This window comes from Phocoena phocoena, chromosome 11, assembly GCF_963924675.1.
Source record: "Phocoena phocoena chromosome 11, mPhoPho1.1, whole genome shotgun sequence".
NCBI classification, from domain to species: Eukaryota; Metazoa; Chordata; class Mammalia; order Artiodactyla; family Phocoenidae; genus Phocoena; species Phocoena phocoena.
In genome coordinates, this window is record NC_089229.1 from 99,558,471 (window position 1) to 99,573,817 (window position 15,347).

The window sequence follows — 15,347 nt, forward strand, 5'->3', positions numbered from 1 at the left end:
ACTATGGTACTAGGATAAGAATAGACAGAGAAGAGAATAATTGAAAGAGAAAAGAAAGCTCAGATACAGATAGGCTCAAGAAATATATTTACTACTACTCCCTTTCGTGCCCAACTACAGCCATCTGACTATAGAATACCTTCTGGCTAAGCCCCGACATAGACAGCCTCTCCCAGGCGACGTACCCTAAAAGGCAGAAGAAGCTGTCCACTCTCTTAGAGCTGACAAGCCAGTCCTCCCACTGAAGGGAAGCGTTTGGTGAGGAACAGTCCTCTATAATCACACAGGAAAACCATGACAGCTACCTCTACCTGCAGGCTCGGTCCTTCAATCCTAAGCAGCCAACTAAGGGTTCTCAGTCATCTGAGAACCACCAACTGCCTGAAATAGGTCGAAGACGAAACAAACAGAGGAGCTGTCTGATGAAAACAGATAACTTTAAAAAACAGAACAGAAAGAGTTGCAGTTAAGCAGGTCTCAGAAAAAGCCAACTGAAAAGAGAAGTCACTAGAACTTGACACTTCGAATACTCTTCCTAAGGGCAGCAGCTTAGGGAGAGAGGTGGCTTCCTTTTTCCTTCAGTGTAGTTCTACGATAAACAGTATTTACATACTCAATACGGTAAATGCTGCCTAACGGTTTTGTAATTCAGAAGAAAAATTATGTATTCAAGCACACTTTCATCTCTATCTAACGCCTAGCTCATTGTCTTGAACTACAGATGTATGATATATGTCTCGCCAACCAGAATATGCAATGTTGAGGTCCAGGGTTCTATCTTTACACCCTCCCCTTACGTTTCTGCTCCCAAACAACCAGAATAGTAGCAAGAGTATTGTGGGGTTCAGTAAATGTTGATTTCAGTTTCTTTTTCTGCCACTTATTTTAAAAGTAGTTCGGGGACAGCAGGGTGGAGTGGGGGGAATAAATTAGGAGTTTGAAATTAACATATACACACTACTATATATAAAATAAGTAAACAACAAGGACCTACTCTATAGCACAGGCAACTATACTCAATATCTTGTACTAACCTATAACGGAAAAGAATCTGAGAAAGAATACAAATACATGTATAACTGAATCACTTTGCTGTACACTTGAAACTAGCACAACGCTGTAAATTAACTATACTACAATTTAAAAAAAAGTAATTGGTGTACATGGCAAAGAAGTCAAAGAACACAGCAGGAAATAAACTACTGCTAGGCACTAACTAAATGGCTAATTCTGTCATCTTTCATAGCAGGGAGTCAACAGAAGCAAGTAACGTTTAAACAGGTAATATATATTTTGAAATAAAAATCAGATGGAAAAACAAGTGAATTTTAATACATAATTATTTTAGTCCAGTTATTCCATTCTAAAGAATTAAAGGCTTAAAGGATTCATCTATGAGACAGCATTACCTGAATGGTAGGACAATTCAAAAGGCTCTTTACCTGAATAGCTTCCACTTTGGTTGTCCATTCTCGAGCCTTTTGTAAGGCTTCTTTCAGGGACAACACATTGGGTAGAAAGGCTGGAATATTCTTAGCTTCATTCACGATGCTTTCTAAACTTGCCACACTGTGCCGTGGTCTTAAAAAACACAAAAATAGGGTGTAGATGCGTGAGGAAAAGCCAAAACACTACTACCAACACTTAAATAACATTCTAGAATGTGTAATGAACTTTCATACACACGACTTCACTTAATTCTTACCATAATCCTATAAGGGAGGCAAAACAGGTATTACCTCTATTTCTATTTTACAGACAAGAAAAGTTTAAGTCAAAGTAGGTCAATTATTTTCCCCAAAGTCATTTAAAGTAGTAAATGGCACACATGAAACACTGACTCAGAATGAATCTCAGATCCCATGCTCTTTTTTTCACTACACTAAATTACTTCTACTTTAGTTCTCCACAATATCTGAAATTGTCAGAGATGCATATTAAACAGCTATGTAGAAAGCAGTAGTCTAGAAATCCATTAACGTTGACCAAGTATATTTAATTCAACTACTTTCATTCACACCTTGTTACACAAAGATGAAGAAAACATAGACCTTATCCTCAACTCATCAAAATACAAGGTAAGAATGATACTTGTACTGAGAACTAAGAACAAATTACTATAGGTTCACTACCACCGGAAGCAGTAATTAATTCTGCCTGGGGGACTTGAGAAGGGTTTTGAATTAGGCCTTAAAGAAGAAGTACAATTTGGTCAAGTGAAGGGTTAAAGGAAAAACAACAGGAATATAATGAACAAAGACATAGAGAAAAATTAAAAATAAGTTTAAGATGGGGGATGGTGAGAATGGGAGGTGGGGCAGGAGTAAAAGCAAGAAGCAGGGAACTTGGCAGGAAAGAAAGACGCAGGTTGAGAGGTCTTGAGAGACATGAATTTTCCTATGTGAGCAACAGGAAGCTACTGAGCGTGGAAACAGTTTGACCATCCGTGAATCCTGCTATGTGCTGGGCACTGTGCTAGGTCCTAGAGATGATGAATGCACACGACTGACAGAGTCCTCGCCTCAGAAACCCTTTCATCTGGGGGGAGGTGATTATTAATAAAAAGTTACGATACACTGTAAGTGCAATGCTAAAGGAAAGTAAAGATGCTATCAGAATATACAGTAGGGGAACTTAACTGACTTGGTAGTGAAGGAAGAATTCCCAGAAGTGACCTCTAAGCTCGCTTACCCTTTCTGAATAGGAACTAGTCAGGAAACCTGGGACCAGACACCGGGTAGGGGTGGTGGAGGTGCACCACAGGGGTTGGGCAGAGGGCGAGAGTGTTCCACAGGGGAATAAAATAAACATGTGCAAAGGTTCAGAGACAAGACAGAACACGGCAGGTCTGAAGAACGGGGGGACGAATCACTATGTTTAGAACACAGAATGCAAGAGGGAGGATGGCAAGGGGTGAGGGTAGATATTTAAGCAAAGGGCTAGATTACAGATGGCCTTATAAGTCAGGTTAAGGAAATGTGAACTTCATCCCAAGGGGAATGGGAAACAGTGAAGGGCTTTAAGCAAGGGAGTCAAACAGTCACAGCTGTATTTTAGGAAAATACTAGTTTCAGTGTGGACAATGGCTTACTGAGGGGTGAGGTCATAGACAGAACCTGGTGCTGTGATCCAAGCCATCCGTAACAACAGTCCAGAGAAAAAGAATGAAAGTGAAAAACACTGAGGAAATATCATCAGCACGACTTGGTAGCTAACTGAGTCTGACGGCAAAGAAACAGAAGGGTGGGGTCAAAGTTAATTTCCAAAGTTCTGGCTCGTTCAAATAAGTGAAAGAGGGTGTAAGTCAAAGAAAACAGGAACAAAGGGAAAGAGCATGGGAAGGAGTTAACAAGGGTAATTTTGAATATGGGGAATTTGAGGTACCAATGGGACATCCTATGGAATTATCTAACAGGCAGACGGTATCTATAAAAAAAAATCTATGTTACAGATGAGAATTTGACATTAATCAGTATAAAGATGGTAAATGGAGACAAGAAATTAAGATGAAATTTCCAAGGAGGTGTAAAGAGTGAGAAGTGGTCTAGGCCAGAATCTTGAGGAAAGCCATTCTGAAAGAGGCACAGAGAGATGGTCAAAGACAAAGGAGGAAGATATCCAGAAAGGAATGGTGACAGTGAACCAATGCTAAGAGACGAAGAATACGAAGTATGCGTTTCAGAAAGACAACTCAACAGGAGCTAGAAAAGGGAGGATTCACCTCCACTATCCCCACCAACGCCATCAGTCCTCTCTTTACCAACTTTATTCCCTTCACGACACTATCTGAAATTCACACACTCGTTCACTTATTCACCTGTCTCTCCCCACTATGTTGGCTCTGTTTTAGAGCAGGGACCTTGTGCCTTTTCCCTATGGCCTCCACAGCTCTTAGAAACAGCACCTGGCGTGTAGTAGGTACTCCATAAATACTCACTGAATTGCAAAGATCGAGGGAAAAATGTAACAGTTACGTAACTAGGTCAGTGACAGTGGAGTTGAAGAAGAGAGATTCAAAAGGCATTCTGGAGGCAAAAATCACTAAAGCTGGTTAAATGTAGGAAAATGGGAAAAAGAAAATTTTCAAGTATTAATAGCAATAAAATTTCACTCAGCAGACGACTGTCAGTTGTATCAGGTGTAGCAAATCATAGTCTGCACTCCCAAGTTATTTAACTTTTCCCATTTAATATGCTCCCACCTCCTAGGACTACCATGAATCTGAAGACATAGAGTGATCTGAATGCTTCAGACAGGAAAAGCTATAAACTTTATTATATATTCTCAGTGGCATCTGGCATCCAGCACACACGGAGCCTTCTCCTGGCTGAACAGAACCGTGTTGATCAAATCATCTGCAGGAAAGCCTATCAAACTGCATGCAAACTACGTGACTGGCGAAGCAGTTAAGTACGTGGAGACGCTGGAGTGAAGCGGAAAAGGCTTACGCTTGTGCTGTTATTTGACAGCTACGTGATCTCTGTAAGTGTCCCGGCTTCCTCATCCTCACAAAGGAAATTACACACACACTAATCATAAGTGCTGAAAAAACACTTTCAAAAGAGCATTACCGTCAAACTGATGGACACTGTACTTCAATCCCACCAGTCCAACGGGTGCCGATGCTAACACCTCACGCTCTCCTGCCTGACTGTCATATCTCCCTCTACTTTCCTGCATGAATCCCCCACTCATGTGAAGACCACTTCACTTCTGTCACCTAAGCACATCCTACACATTCCTTAAGCCTAGCTTAGGACATTTCTCTTACCTCCCCTTCCACTTCAATCCCACTCATTCTTCAAGGCTCTATGTAAGTTCTTACCTTTCTCTCAAGCGTCTCTTCTGACCACCTAGGCTAATAATGACCTCTCCTCCTCTGAATCCTTCTAGGATTTTTCTGGACCTCTCAGTTAACAACATACTGCAACACAGCTTTATATTTCTTAGCTCCTAACTAGAGCATCAGTAATGGAAGGGCTCTTATTAAAACAAGTGCTCTGCACACAGCGTGCACACAATACTTGGAACTGTCTGTATGCAGCCCAATCTGGTAACTTAGTGACCAGTCAGGGAAGGCACAAAACATTTAATTAAGACCCTCATGTTCCTCCTCCCTTCCACTCTCTAATCTAGTTATTAAAGATGTGACAGTCACCAACGTATGTGTTCACCTTGCCTGCAGGCAGACCTTGGCCTTTTCCTCCCATCGCTCAGAGACCGTGAGGAGCTCCTGAAGCTCAGCCATCGCTTTCTCCACCGCATGGTGGGGTGCCAACCCCACCCCAGAGTCTATCAATTTCTTCATGACATCCAAAGTGACCTGTTGTGGATCTGACAGGGTCAGTCGTACTTCGTCCAACCATCGAGCCTGCTGTAGCTCTTGCTTTAGTCGGGCTAATTCAGGTAGCTCCACGTAGAGACCAGAGCCCATATCTATCAACATCTGCAGTTTGGAAGAATCTGGGGTTTCATCCATCATGGCCTCCTGAGCACGTTCATGAAACTCTTCCACATCATCCAGCAGATTCTGAAAAGATCAAAAGAAAAAAAACAAAAAACAAACTTAAAAGACACAAAATGAGTATGGAATACATACAGTTCAGGCAAACTACCAAATTCTAGACTATCTAATCTCAGCATCATAGCACCAAACAGATATGATAAAGGCAAAAATATGTTTCTCTGTAATTACATACTCCTACTTTTAAATATGATTAATTCACTCAAAAAATATTTAATGACTGCTGACTTAGTTACAGGCACTATTCTAGGCATACAGCATTAAACAAAAATACAAAGTCTTTGGCTTCAAGGAACACATATTTTAATGTAAGTGGCCAGACAGTGAAGACATGAATAAAATGTTTCGGTTAGTTTTAAGTGCTATGAAAATGAAATGGGGCAATACAATACGATATAATACAAAAGTGATCAGAGGGAATGGGGGGGAGGGGCATATTACTTTGCAATGACGGTCACAAAAGACAGATGAGCCAAAACTAAAATGAGGAGGTAGAGGAGGGAACCGCATGGAGACCTGGAAGAGAGTAGTTCAGGCAGGGCAAATAATCACTGCAAAAGCTTTTAAAGAGGAATGAGCTTGTGTCTTGCTCCTAAGTGGCTGATGGGGAGCAAAGTGGAAGCAGGAGAAAGTAGTTAAGGAATAAGCAGAGGTCAGATTACATAGTGCCTTGTAGATTAATTACAATGAGTTTGCATTTCATTTGAGTGGCTTTGGGGAATCACTGGGAGGATTTTAACCACATGGAAGCAGTATGATTTTATTCCTATTTTATTACATAATCACTCTGGCTACTGAATAAAAAATAAACTTTCGGGGACAAGAGCAGAAGAACAGAGACCAGTTAAGAAGTTGTTGCAGTAACCTAAGTGGCAGATTCCAGTGGTTCAGAGCCTAACTGAAGCAGTGGAGGTGATGACTAGTTCACTCTGGGAGACGTTTTGGAAATAATACAATAGGAACACCTGTTTAGAGATGGAATGTGGTGCATAAGGGAAACAAAGGAATCAAGAATTTTGATTCATTAGAAGGCTTTTAAGATGTCTTTTAGTCTGCCAAAGGCAAATGCAGAGTATGCAACTGGATGTACGAGTCTGCAGAAAAGAAGAAAGGCAGAGCTGGGAATCAGCTGGACATAGGTGATATTTAACGTCACCAAAGAAGTTATTAAAGAAAGGGCCAAGACTCCCAGTATACTCCAAACTTAGAAGCCAAGCCAAGGAGAAATCAAAGAGCTTCCCTAAAGAGAAGGAACTGTGAATTGTGAATCTAAGAAAACCAGAGAGTATGGTGTCAGGTGTTTAGAAAAGAAAGTCTCTCAGGAAGGAAAGCATGGTCAACCAGCAAAACGCTCTTATGACATGGGGTTAAGACAACACAACTGATACTGGATTTCACGGTTGATAATCTTGGTAAAAACCATTTTAGATACACAGCCATCGCCAAATCACAAAAACACACCACAAACTATCGAAAGATTACTAACTATGCAGATTCATGTATTTGATACTTTTGAGATTTTACATATTCATTAAACCATGAGGGTCCTGGTAATTTCAGAGTTCTGCATTTTTAAAAGTTCATGAACTAGTAATCGCTGATACATTCAGATTCCTTTAACTAATTTTTTACATTTCAATTACATCTAAGTTAAACGGAGGTTCTGGCTTAAAATTAATATAGAAAAAAATATTCTAAACTAGGCTTAGTTCCAGAATTCTAAAGGGGGAATCAAAGACTAAGAATGAAGCCAAGAGTTCTTATTGCCTACTAAAAATCCTTAAATAGCAGCACTTAATTGAGAAAAGAAACAAACAGAACAAAAAAACCAATCTAGATACACTATTCTCTTTACCCAAAACAGGAGCCCATACTACAAAGGATATTACCCAAAAAAGAATGTGATACTCCACCTTTACTTGTCGAGCTTGGCTGATGACACATGGAAGACTAAAAAGCTGTTGGACAAAGGCCTTCAACTCTTCCACTGTCAGTTTGGTCCGAGTCCTCCCACTATCTGGGCTCTGCCTGATGTGAAATAATATTGAGACGTAAGTAAGAAAAATTCACAGTCATTCCCATATCAAAGGGGTTTCTAGTCTCTTTAGAATTCTAACCCAAGAAATCCCAGAATACTAGTGTTTGAGGGATTTCACTGCAATGGTGATCACTTCCAAATTAAGTGTTTAGCTCTTCGGGTAATGACTCAAAGATTCAACTCTCCAAGTTACAGTTCTTCCAATCTCACAAGTATTAAACATTTCAAACATTTAATAAATTCCTCACAGTAAAATGTTAAGTTCACTGATAAAACTAAATCTTCTACCTCAAGAAACTTAAGATATAGAACAAGGACCTTTAAAACCTGGCTTAGGAGACTATAAACCCTCAGAAACGGATTCAAAACTATGTCAGTATGTGCATTTTTCTAAGAAAAGGGTCTTTAAGCTTTCGCCAGATGCTCCAAGGGGGTCAGTGACCCAATGACAGGTGAAGAGTCACTGATTGATGTTGCTAAGAAAAGTTCTCTGATAAAACAGAATATAAAAAAAATATAAAGTAATTAGAGACCCAATGTGAACTGCTATAGAAAAAGGCATTCAGATACAAGAAACGTGTTGGAATTACTAAGAAACAACACCACAGGGAATTAAACACACGTGAATTACATGAAATTAAGGGCACATACTTCCAGCTCTGTAACAACAGCTTCCCCGGCACCCAGGTTACTCTTTGCTGCCACCTGCCTTCAGCCTGTAGTGTCGTTTATTTACAAAGGCTTAGTGCACACCTACGCAGTGCCAGGCATGCTTCAAAGCACAGCAATAAGAAAAAGGATGAAAATCCCCAACATTCTATTCTAGCATACCTTCTAGTGGGGCTGGGAAAGGAAGAAGGAGATAAGATAATAGATAAGTAAATTCATCTATCAGGAGGTGACAGGGACACAAGAAAAACAAAGCAGGAAAAAGAATAAAAGGCTGCAATTTTACAGAGGTTATCAGAGAAGGCCTCTCCAAGAATGCAACGTCTATAAAAGACATGAAAGAAGTGAGGGAATAAGCCACCTGGGTATCAGGGGAAGAGAACTCCAAGCAGAGCCAAGAGCAAGCGTGAAGGCCTTAAGCAGGGAGACACTGGTGTATATGAAGAACAGAGGGAGAGGGCTCAGGGTGGAGCAAGAAAGAAGGGAGACCAGGAGACATGGTTAGGGCATCACTGGGGGAGGGAAAACACGGCCTCAAAAGACAGGGCAGGGCCTCACAGGCCAGTTAAGACTTTGCCTTTATTCTGGTCAAAAGAAAACAAAACAGAAAACCACTGGAGAACTCAGCTCTTCTTAGTCTTACCTGTGCTTCTGCTTTTTGCTCAGAAGCAGCTGAGCCACAGAAGCACAGGTCTCCGCTTCTTTTACAGCATCCCTGAGTTTTCGAAAGAGATCGTTTTCTGGATATTTCCTATCCTCAGCATCTTCCAGCATTACTCGTAATTCAATCAAATCTGTAAAAATAAATTAAAAGCCATATACTATGACCACAGAAAATAAAAAACCATTCACCAACCAATTAGCAGAAACACATCACAGCCGTGCAAATGTCACCAATACAATAAAAGCTTATGACCAGGTGCTCGTTTCTAATCCTTATAGACAATTTCTCTTTCTCAATAAGCCTTTAATGTTAGTCCACTGGTAACAATGGGGTTCCCAAAAATATATGATACATCTGCTGCAAGTTAGCTATTTGTCCCATTTTACATCAACTTTTTCACTTAAAAGAAGATTCTCAAACAGGAAATTAATTCTGTAGTGAACCAACCCATTAGTCTCAAATCTCATATGAAGCCTAGGATTTCTCCTTCCTGGAGGAAAACAAAACAACGCCTCTTGCAAAGTGACAACCATTTCAGTGTGTGCTTAGAAAAGGAAGAAACTTAACCTTTCTTGTGGCTGAAGTTGGCAGCTAATGCTTCTGTAACACGACTGACCCAAGTGTCATACGACTGTGCCCTGACTTTCACACCATACAGCAGAGAAGGGAGGTCCTCTAATGGGTAGCGATATCTAAAAAAAAAAAAACACCACACAAGAAAATAAAAATTTCCAAAAACCAAGAACTTGAAAATAAATTAAAATTGACATACAATCAGCTTAAGGAAAGTAAAATGGCCAGGGGAACGGGGTTTTGGTATACACATAAAGAGAAAATCTAAGAAGCCCACAGAGTTTTAATTCAGGGAGAGACAAGGAACATGTGAAATCAACTTGATAAAATAACTAACTTTAGGTGCCAAGTTTAGGGCCAACTTTAATGCGCTGGTCCTCAAGCAAGGAAGCAAACAGACAAGAGGTTACCAGTCCAAACACAGGGAAGGGCTTCACACAGGACAGTACTGACATTAATTTTAAAAGACGGTAACAGAAGTTTTACAAGAAACTTCTGGATACCTAAGACATTTTTTCTGCATGGGGCAGGGGCACAGATCAGTTGGATGGTAGAGACACACAAGCCGCTCAGGATTACAGGAACACGTGAGAGCAGAGAGAAAACAGGTGGTTCTGCAGGCTGAACACTGTCGCTCATCATCGGGAACAAGTTCAAACACTTCTTCTTCCGACATCAGGACGCCCTGAAATACAATTGATGTCACTACATCAAGTCTTTCCAGTCTTTCGAGCATCAGAGAACTTAAGTTATTAAATTTTTTTCTACTCTGACAATATAAACATGGGAGGTACAATGGCACATCATCAAAATACTTTCTAAACACACCACCAATTTTTTTTTTTATGAGCAAGACTAAACCTTGGTGTCTAAGAATGCACATGTGACTGAGGAAACATTTTTAAATGCAAGAAATGATTACTACAAATGTTAAGTCATTTTTTGAGGGAAGGAAAGGAATCTATAATTGGGAGGTACTTTGAAGATGGCTGACAGATTGTTTTTTTGCACGGTAAGCCAATATTTTTGTATTTACTAGTATTATTTTCTAATATATTTTGCCCTAAAGGCCTTTTTGTATATACAATTTTTAAAGGTTACACTCTATTTATAGTTATTACAAAATATTGGCTAGCTGATAAAAGTTCGATTTCCTGACCATACTGTGATGACAACAAAGTTTACTACATAATAATTCACGAAGTTCTGTTTGTCTTATGTGGTTTTGTTTCCTATATAAAATAAGAAAAAGATAAATTGAAAATAAAAATTACTGTCCCCAGGGACAATATACCCTTGAACCAGAAATATTAGTAACTTATAATCTAAAAATAACACTGATCAAACATATACAAGGATAAAGAAATGTAAAATTAAACTATGCAAATCTAAATATAATCTACTTCAAAAAGGCATCGAAAAGAAAGCTAATCTTTTTTAACAAATTTTATTCTTTTTTTTTTGGCTGCCCTACTGCAGCTTGCAGGATCTTAGTTCCCCGACCAGGGACTGAACCCTGGGCCCTCAGCAGTGAGAGTGCAAAGTGCTACCACTGGACCACCAGGGAATTCCCAAGAAAGTTAATCTTTTATATACAGAATGGATAAACAACAATATCCTACTGTATAGAACAAAGAACTATACTCAATATCCTGTGATAAACCATAATGTAAAAAAGTATATATGTAAAACTGAATCACTCTGCCATATAGCAGAAATTAACAACATTGTAAATCAACTATATGTCAATAAAAAAATATCAAAGTTGAAAAAAAAAAGCTTATCAAATTCAGCATGCCACTTTAAGAAAGTAAAAGCACTTGAAGTGCATTTTACAAAGACTTCCATTTAATAGACAAGGGGGTTCCGTTTACAGTTTCTACTTACTTGAGCAAGGTACTTACACACCAGTAAATAAAGAAGTAAATTTGGCGGAAGGTAAATGCTGTGTATTATATCCCTTCCAACTTAGAGATTAACAAATACCAGCATATTAACAGATCAGAGAAGTTTTACAGTGAAGAATTCCAGTCATTGTGCTTCCCTGGTGGCGCAGTGGTTGAGAGTCCGCCTGCCGATGCAGGGGACACGGGTTTGTGCCCTGGTCCGGGAAGATCCCATGTGCCGTGGAGCGGCTGGGCCCGTGAGCCATGGCCACTGAGCCTGCGCGTCCGGAGCCTGTGCTCCACAACGGGAGAGGCCACAACGGTGAGAGGCCCGCGTAACGCAAAAAAAAAAAAAAAAGAATTCCGTTCGTTTTATCTTGGTTCTTTGAAAAATTCAATAAAATTGATAAGCCTCTAGCCAGGCTAACTAATAAAAGAGAACATCACTGATGCCATGGACATTAAAAGGATAATAAAGGAATACTAAGAACAACTCTATGCCCACCAATTCCTTGAAAGACACAAGCTGTCAAAACCTACACAAGAAGAAACAAACAACCTGAATAGGTCTGTACCTAGAAAGAAATTCAAACAATAATTAATAACCTCCAAAAACAGAAAGCACTGGACCCAGACAGGTTCACTGGTGAATTCTACCAAAGATTTATGGAAGAAATTATACCAATTCTCTATAATCTCTTTCAGAGGATGGAAGAAGAGGGAATATTTCTTAACTCATTCTCTGAGGCCAAGCATTACCTTAATACCAAAACCAGACAAAAACATCACAAGTAAAGAAAAATGTAGGCCAATTTCTCTCGTGAACACAGATGCAAAAATCCTCAATAAAATGTACGCAAATTGAATCCAACACTGTATATACACCACAATCAAGTGGGATTCATCCCAGGTATGCAACGCTGGTTCAACATTCAAAAATCAATTAAAGTAATCCTACTGATAGGCTTCAGAAGAAAAATCACTGGATCACATCAATAAATGCAGAAAAAACATTTAACAAAACCCAACTCCTATAGCTGATAAAAACTCTCAATAAACTAGAAATAGAGTGGAACTTCTTCAACCTGATAAAGAGTATCTATTAAAAAAAACCTATAGGGCTTCCCTGGTGGCACAGTGGTTGAGAGTCCGCCTGCCGATACAGGGGACACGGGTTCGTGCCCTGGTCTGGGAAGATCCCACATGCCACGGAGTGGCTGGGCCCGTGAGCCATGGCCGCTGAGCCTGCGCGTCCGGAGCCTGTGCTCCGCAATGGGAGAGGCCGCAACAGTGAGAGGCCCGCGTACCGCAAAAAAAAAAAAACTATAGTTAACATTATACTTAATGAGAAACTTTCCCACTAACATCAGGTACAAGGCAAGGACGTCCTCTCCCATCACTCCTTTTTAACATCGTTCTGGAAGTCTTAGCTAAGCATTAAGACAAGAAAAGGAAATAAAAGGTATACAGATTGGGAAGAAAGAAACAAAACCATCTTTGTTCACAGATGACAAAATCATCTATGGAGAAAGTCTGAAAGTATCAACAAAAACACTCTTAAAATAAACAATTATAGCTAGGTTACAGGATAAAGGTTAATATACAAAAGTCAATTTCTGGGCTTCCCTGGTGGCACAGTGGTTGAGAGTCCGCCTGCCGATGCAGGGGACGTGGGTTCGTGCCCCGGTCCGGGAAGATCCCATATGCCACGGAGCAGCTGAGCCTGTGAGCCATGGCCGCTGAGCCTGCGCGTCCGGAGCCTGTGCTCCGCAACGGGAGAGGCCACAGCAGTGAGAGGCCCGTGTACCGCAAAAAAAAAAGTCTATTTCTTTCCTATATACCAGCAATGAACAAGTGGAATGTGAAATTAAAAACATAATGCCATTTCATTAGCACTCCTAAAAATGAAATACAGTTGACCCTTGGACAACACAGGTTTGAACTCTGTGGATCCACTTACATTCGGATTTTTTTTCAATAGTAAATACTACAGTACTGTACAGTCTGTGGTTGGCTAAATCTACAGATGCAGAATCATGTGTGCAAAAGAACAGCGTATACAGAGGGCTGACCATAAATTTTTTTCAGTAATTTTATTTTATTTATTTATCTTTTGGCTGCATTGGGTCTTCGTTGCTGTGCGTGGGATTTCTCTCTAGTTGTGGCAAGTGGGGGCCACTCTTTGTTGCAGTGCGTGGGCTTCTCATTGCGGTGGCTTCTCTTGTTGTGGAGCATAGGCTCTAGGCACGCAGGCTTCAGTAGCTGCAGCACGTGGGCTCAGTAGTTGCAACATGCAGGCCCTAGAGTGCGCAGGCTTCAGTAGTTGTGGCTCATGGTCTCGCTGGTTGTGGCTCGCAGGCTCTAGGGTGTGCAGGCTTCAGTAGTTGTGGTGCAAAGGCTTAGTTGCTCTGCGGCACGTGGGATCTTCCCAGACGAGGGCTCAAACCCATGTCCCCGCATTGGCAGGCAGATTCTTAACCACTGCACCACCGTGGAAGGCCCTGACTATAAATTCTATGTGGATTTTCAATTCAGTGGAGGGTTGCCACCCCTAACCCCCATATTGTTCAAGGTTTAACTGTACTAAGGTATTGAACAAAATATGTACAAGGAAGAAAACTACAAAACTAATGAATGAAATCAAAGAACTAAGTAATTAGAGAGATATTCCACGTTCACAGATAGAGAAACTCAATACTGTCAAGATGTCACTTATTCCCAACTTAAATCTGTAGATTCAGTGCAATCCCAATCAAAATTCCAGCAAGTTATTTTATGGATATTGACAAACTAATTCTAAAATTTATATAGAAAGGCAAAAGACCCATAATATCCAACTCAACACTGAAGAAGAACAAAGTTGGAGGACTGACACTACTCAACTTCAAGACTTACTATAAAAACTACAGTAGTAACCAAGACAATGTGGTGGTATTAACGAAAAAATAGACAAATAGATCAATGGAACAGAATAGAGAGCCCACAAACAGTTGAAAATTACGTCCACACGATAACCTGCACACACGTTTACAGCAGCTTTATTCATATTACCAAAACGTGGAGGCAATCGATGTCCTTCAGTAGGTGAATGGTTAAATAAACCACCCAGACAACGAATTATTATTCAGTGCCAAAAAGAAATGAGGTGTTGAGCCATGAAAAGACACAGAAGAACCTTAAACACATATTACTAAGTGAGAGAAGGCATTCAGAAGAGGTGACACTGTATGATTTCAACTATGCGACAATCTGGAAAAGGCAAAGCTATAGAGAGTGAAAAGATCAGTGCTTGCCAGGGGTTTGGGGGGCAGAGAAGATACACAGGGGAGTTATACCTTAATGATGGACACATGTTATTATATATTCATCCGAAGCCATAAAATACACAACACTAAGAGCGAACCATAATATAAACTATGGATCTGGGGTGACTATGATGCGTCAGCCTAGGTTCATCAATTGTAAAAAACGTTCCTCTCTGGTGGGGGATACTGGTAACACAGGAGGCTGTGCATGGGCGGGGCAGGGGATAAATGGGAACTCTCTGGACCTTCTCTCACTTTGTTATGAACTTAAAACACTCGAAAAAAAAAAGTCTTGTTAAAACAAATAATAAAATACAAAAGGTTAATAAAAAAACATGATCAGGGCTTTCCTGGTGGCACAGTGGTTAAGAATCTGCCTGCCAGTGCAGGGGACACAGGTTCGAGCCCTGGCCCAGGAGGATCCCACATGCCGCGGAGCAACTAGGCCTGCACGCCACAACTACAGAGCCTGAGCTCTAGAGTCCACGAAACACAACTACCGAGCCCGCGTGCCACAACTATTGAGCCTGCGCTCTAGAGCCCGCAAGCCACAACTACTGAGCCTGCGTGACACAACTACTGAAGCTTGCACACCTGGAGCCCGTGCTCCACAACAAGAGAGGCCATGACAGTGAGAAGCCCTCGCACTGCAATGAAGAGTGGCCCCTGCTCACCGCAACTAGAGAAA

The 15,347-nt window shown here is 40.6% G+C and overlaps 1 protein-coding gene across 1 annotated transcript in view; it reads right to left on the reverse strand.

Annotated features, from left to right (window-relative positions):
* KDM5A (lysine demethylase 5A) overlaps window positions 1-15,347 on the reverse strand; it is a 78,599-nt gene that overhangs the window by 24,534 nt on the left and 38,718 nt on the right. The window contains exons 15-20 of the mRNA XM_065887294.1: window positions 9,972-10,153; window positions 9,463-9,587; window positions 8,875-9,025; window positions 7,438-7,552; window positions 5,175-5,530; window positions 1,443-1,581 (exon numbers count right to left, since the gene is read on the reverse strand). Of these exons, the coding sequence (XP_065743366.1) occupies window positions 1,443-1,581; window positions 5,175-5,530; window positions 7,438-7,552; window positions 8,875-9,025; window positions 9,463-9,587; window positions 9,972-10,153 (1,068 nt within the window). The remainder of the gene's footprint in view (window positions 1-1,442; window positions 1,582-5,174; window positions 5,531-7,437; window positions 7,553-8,874; window positions 9,026-9,462; window positions 9,588-9,971; window positions 10,154-15,347) is intronic.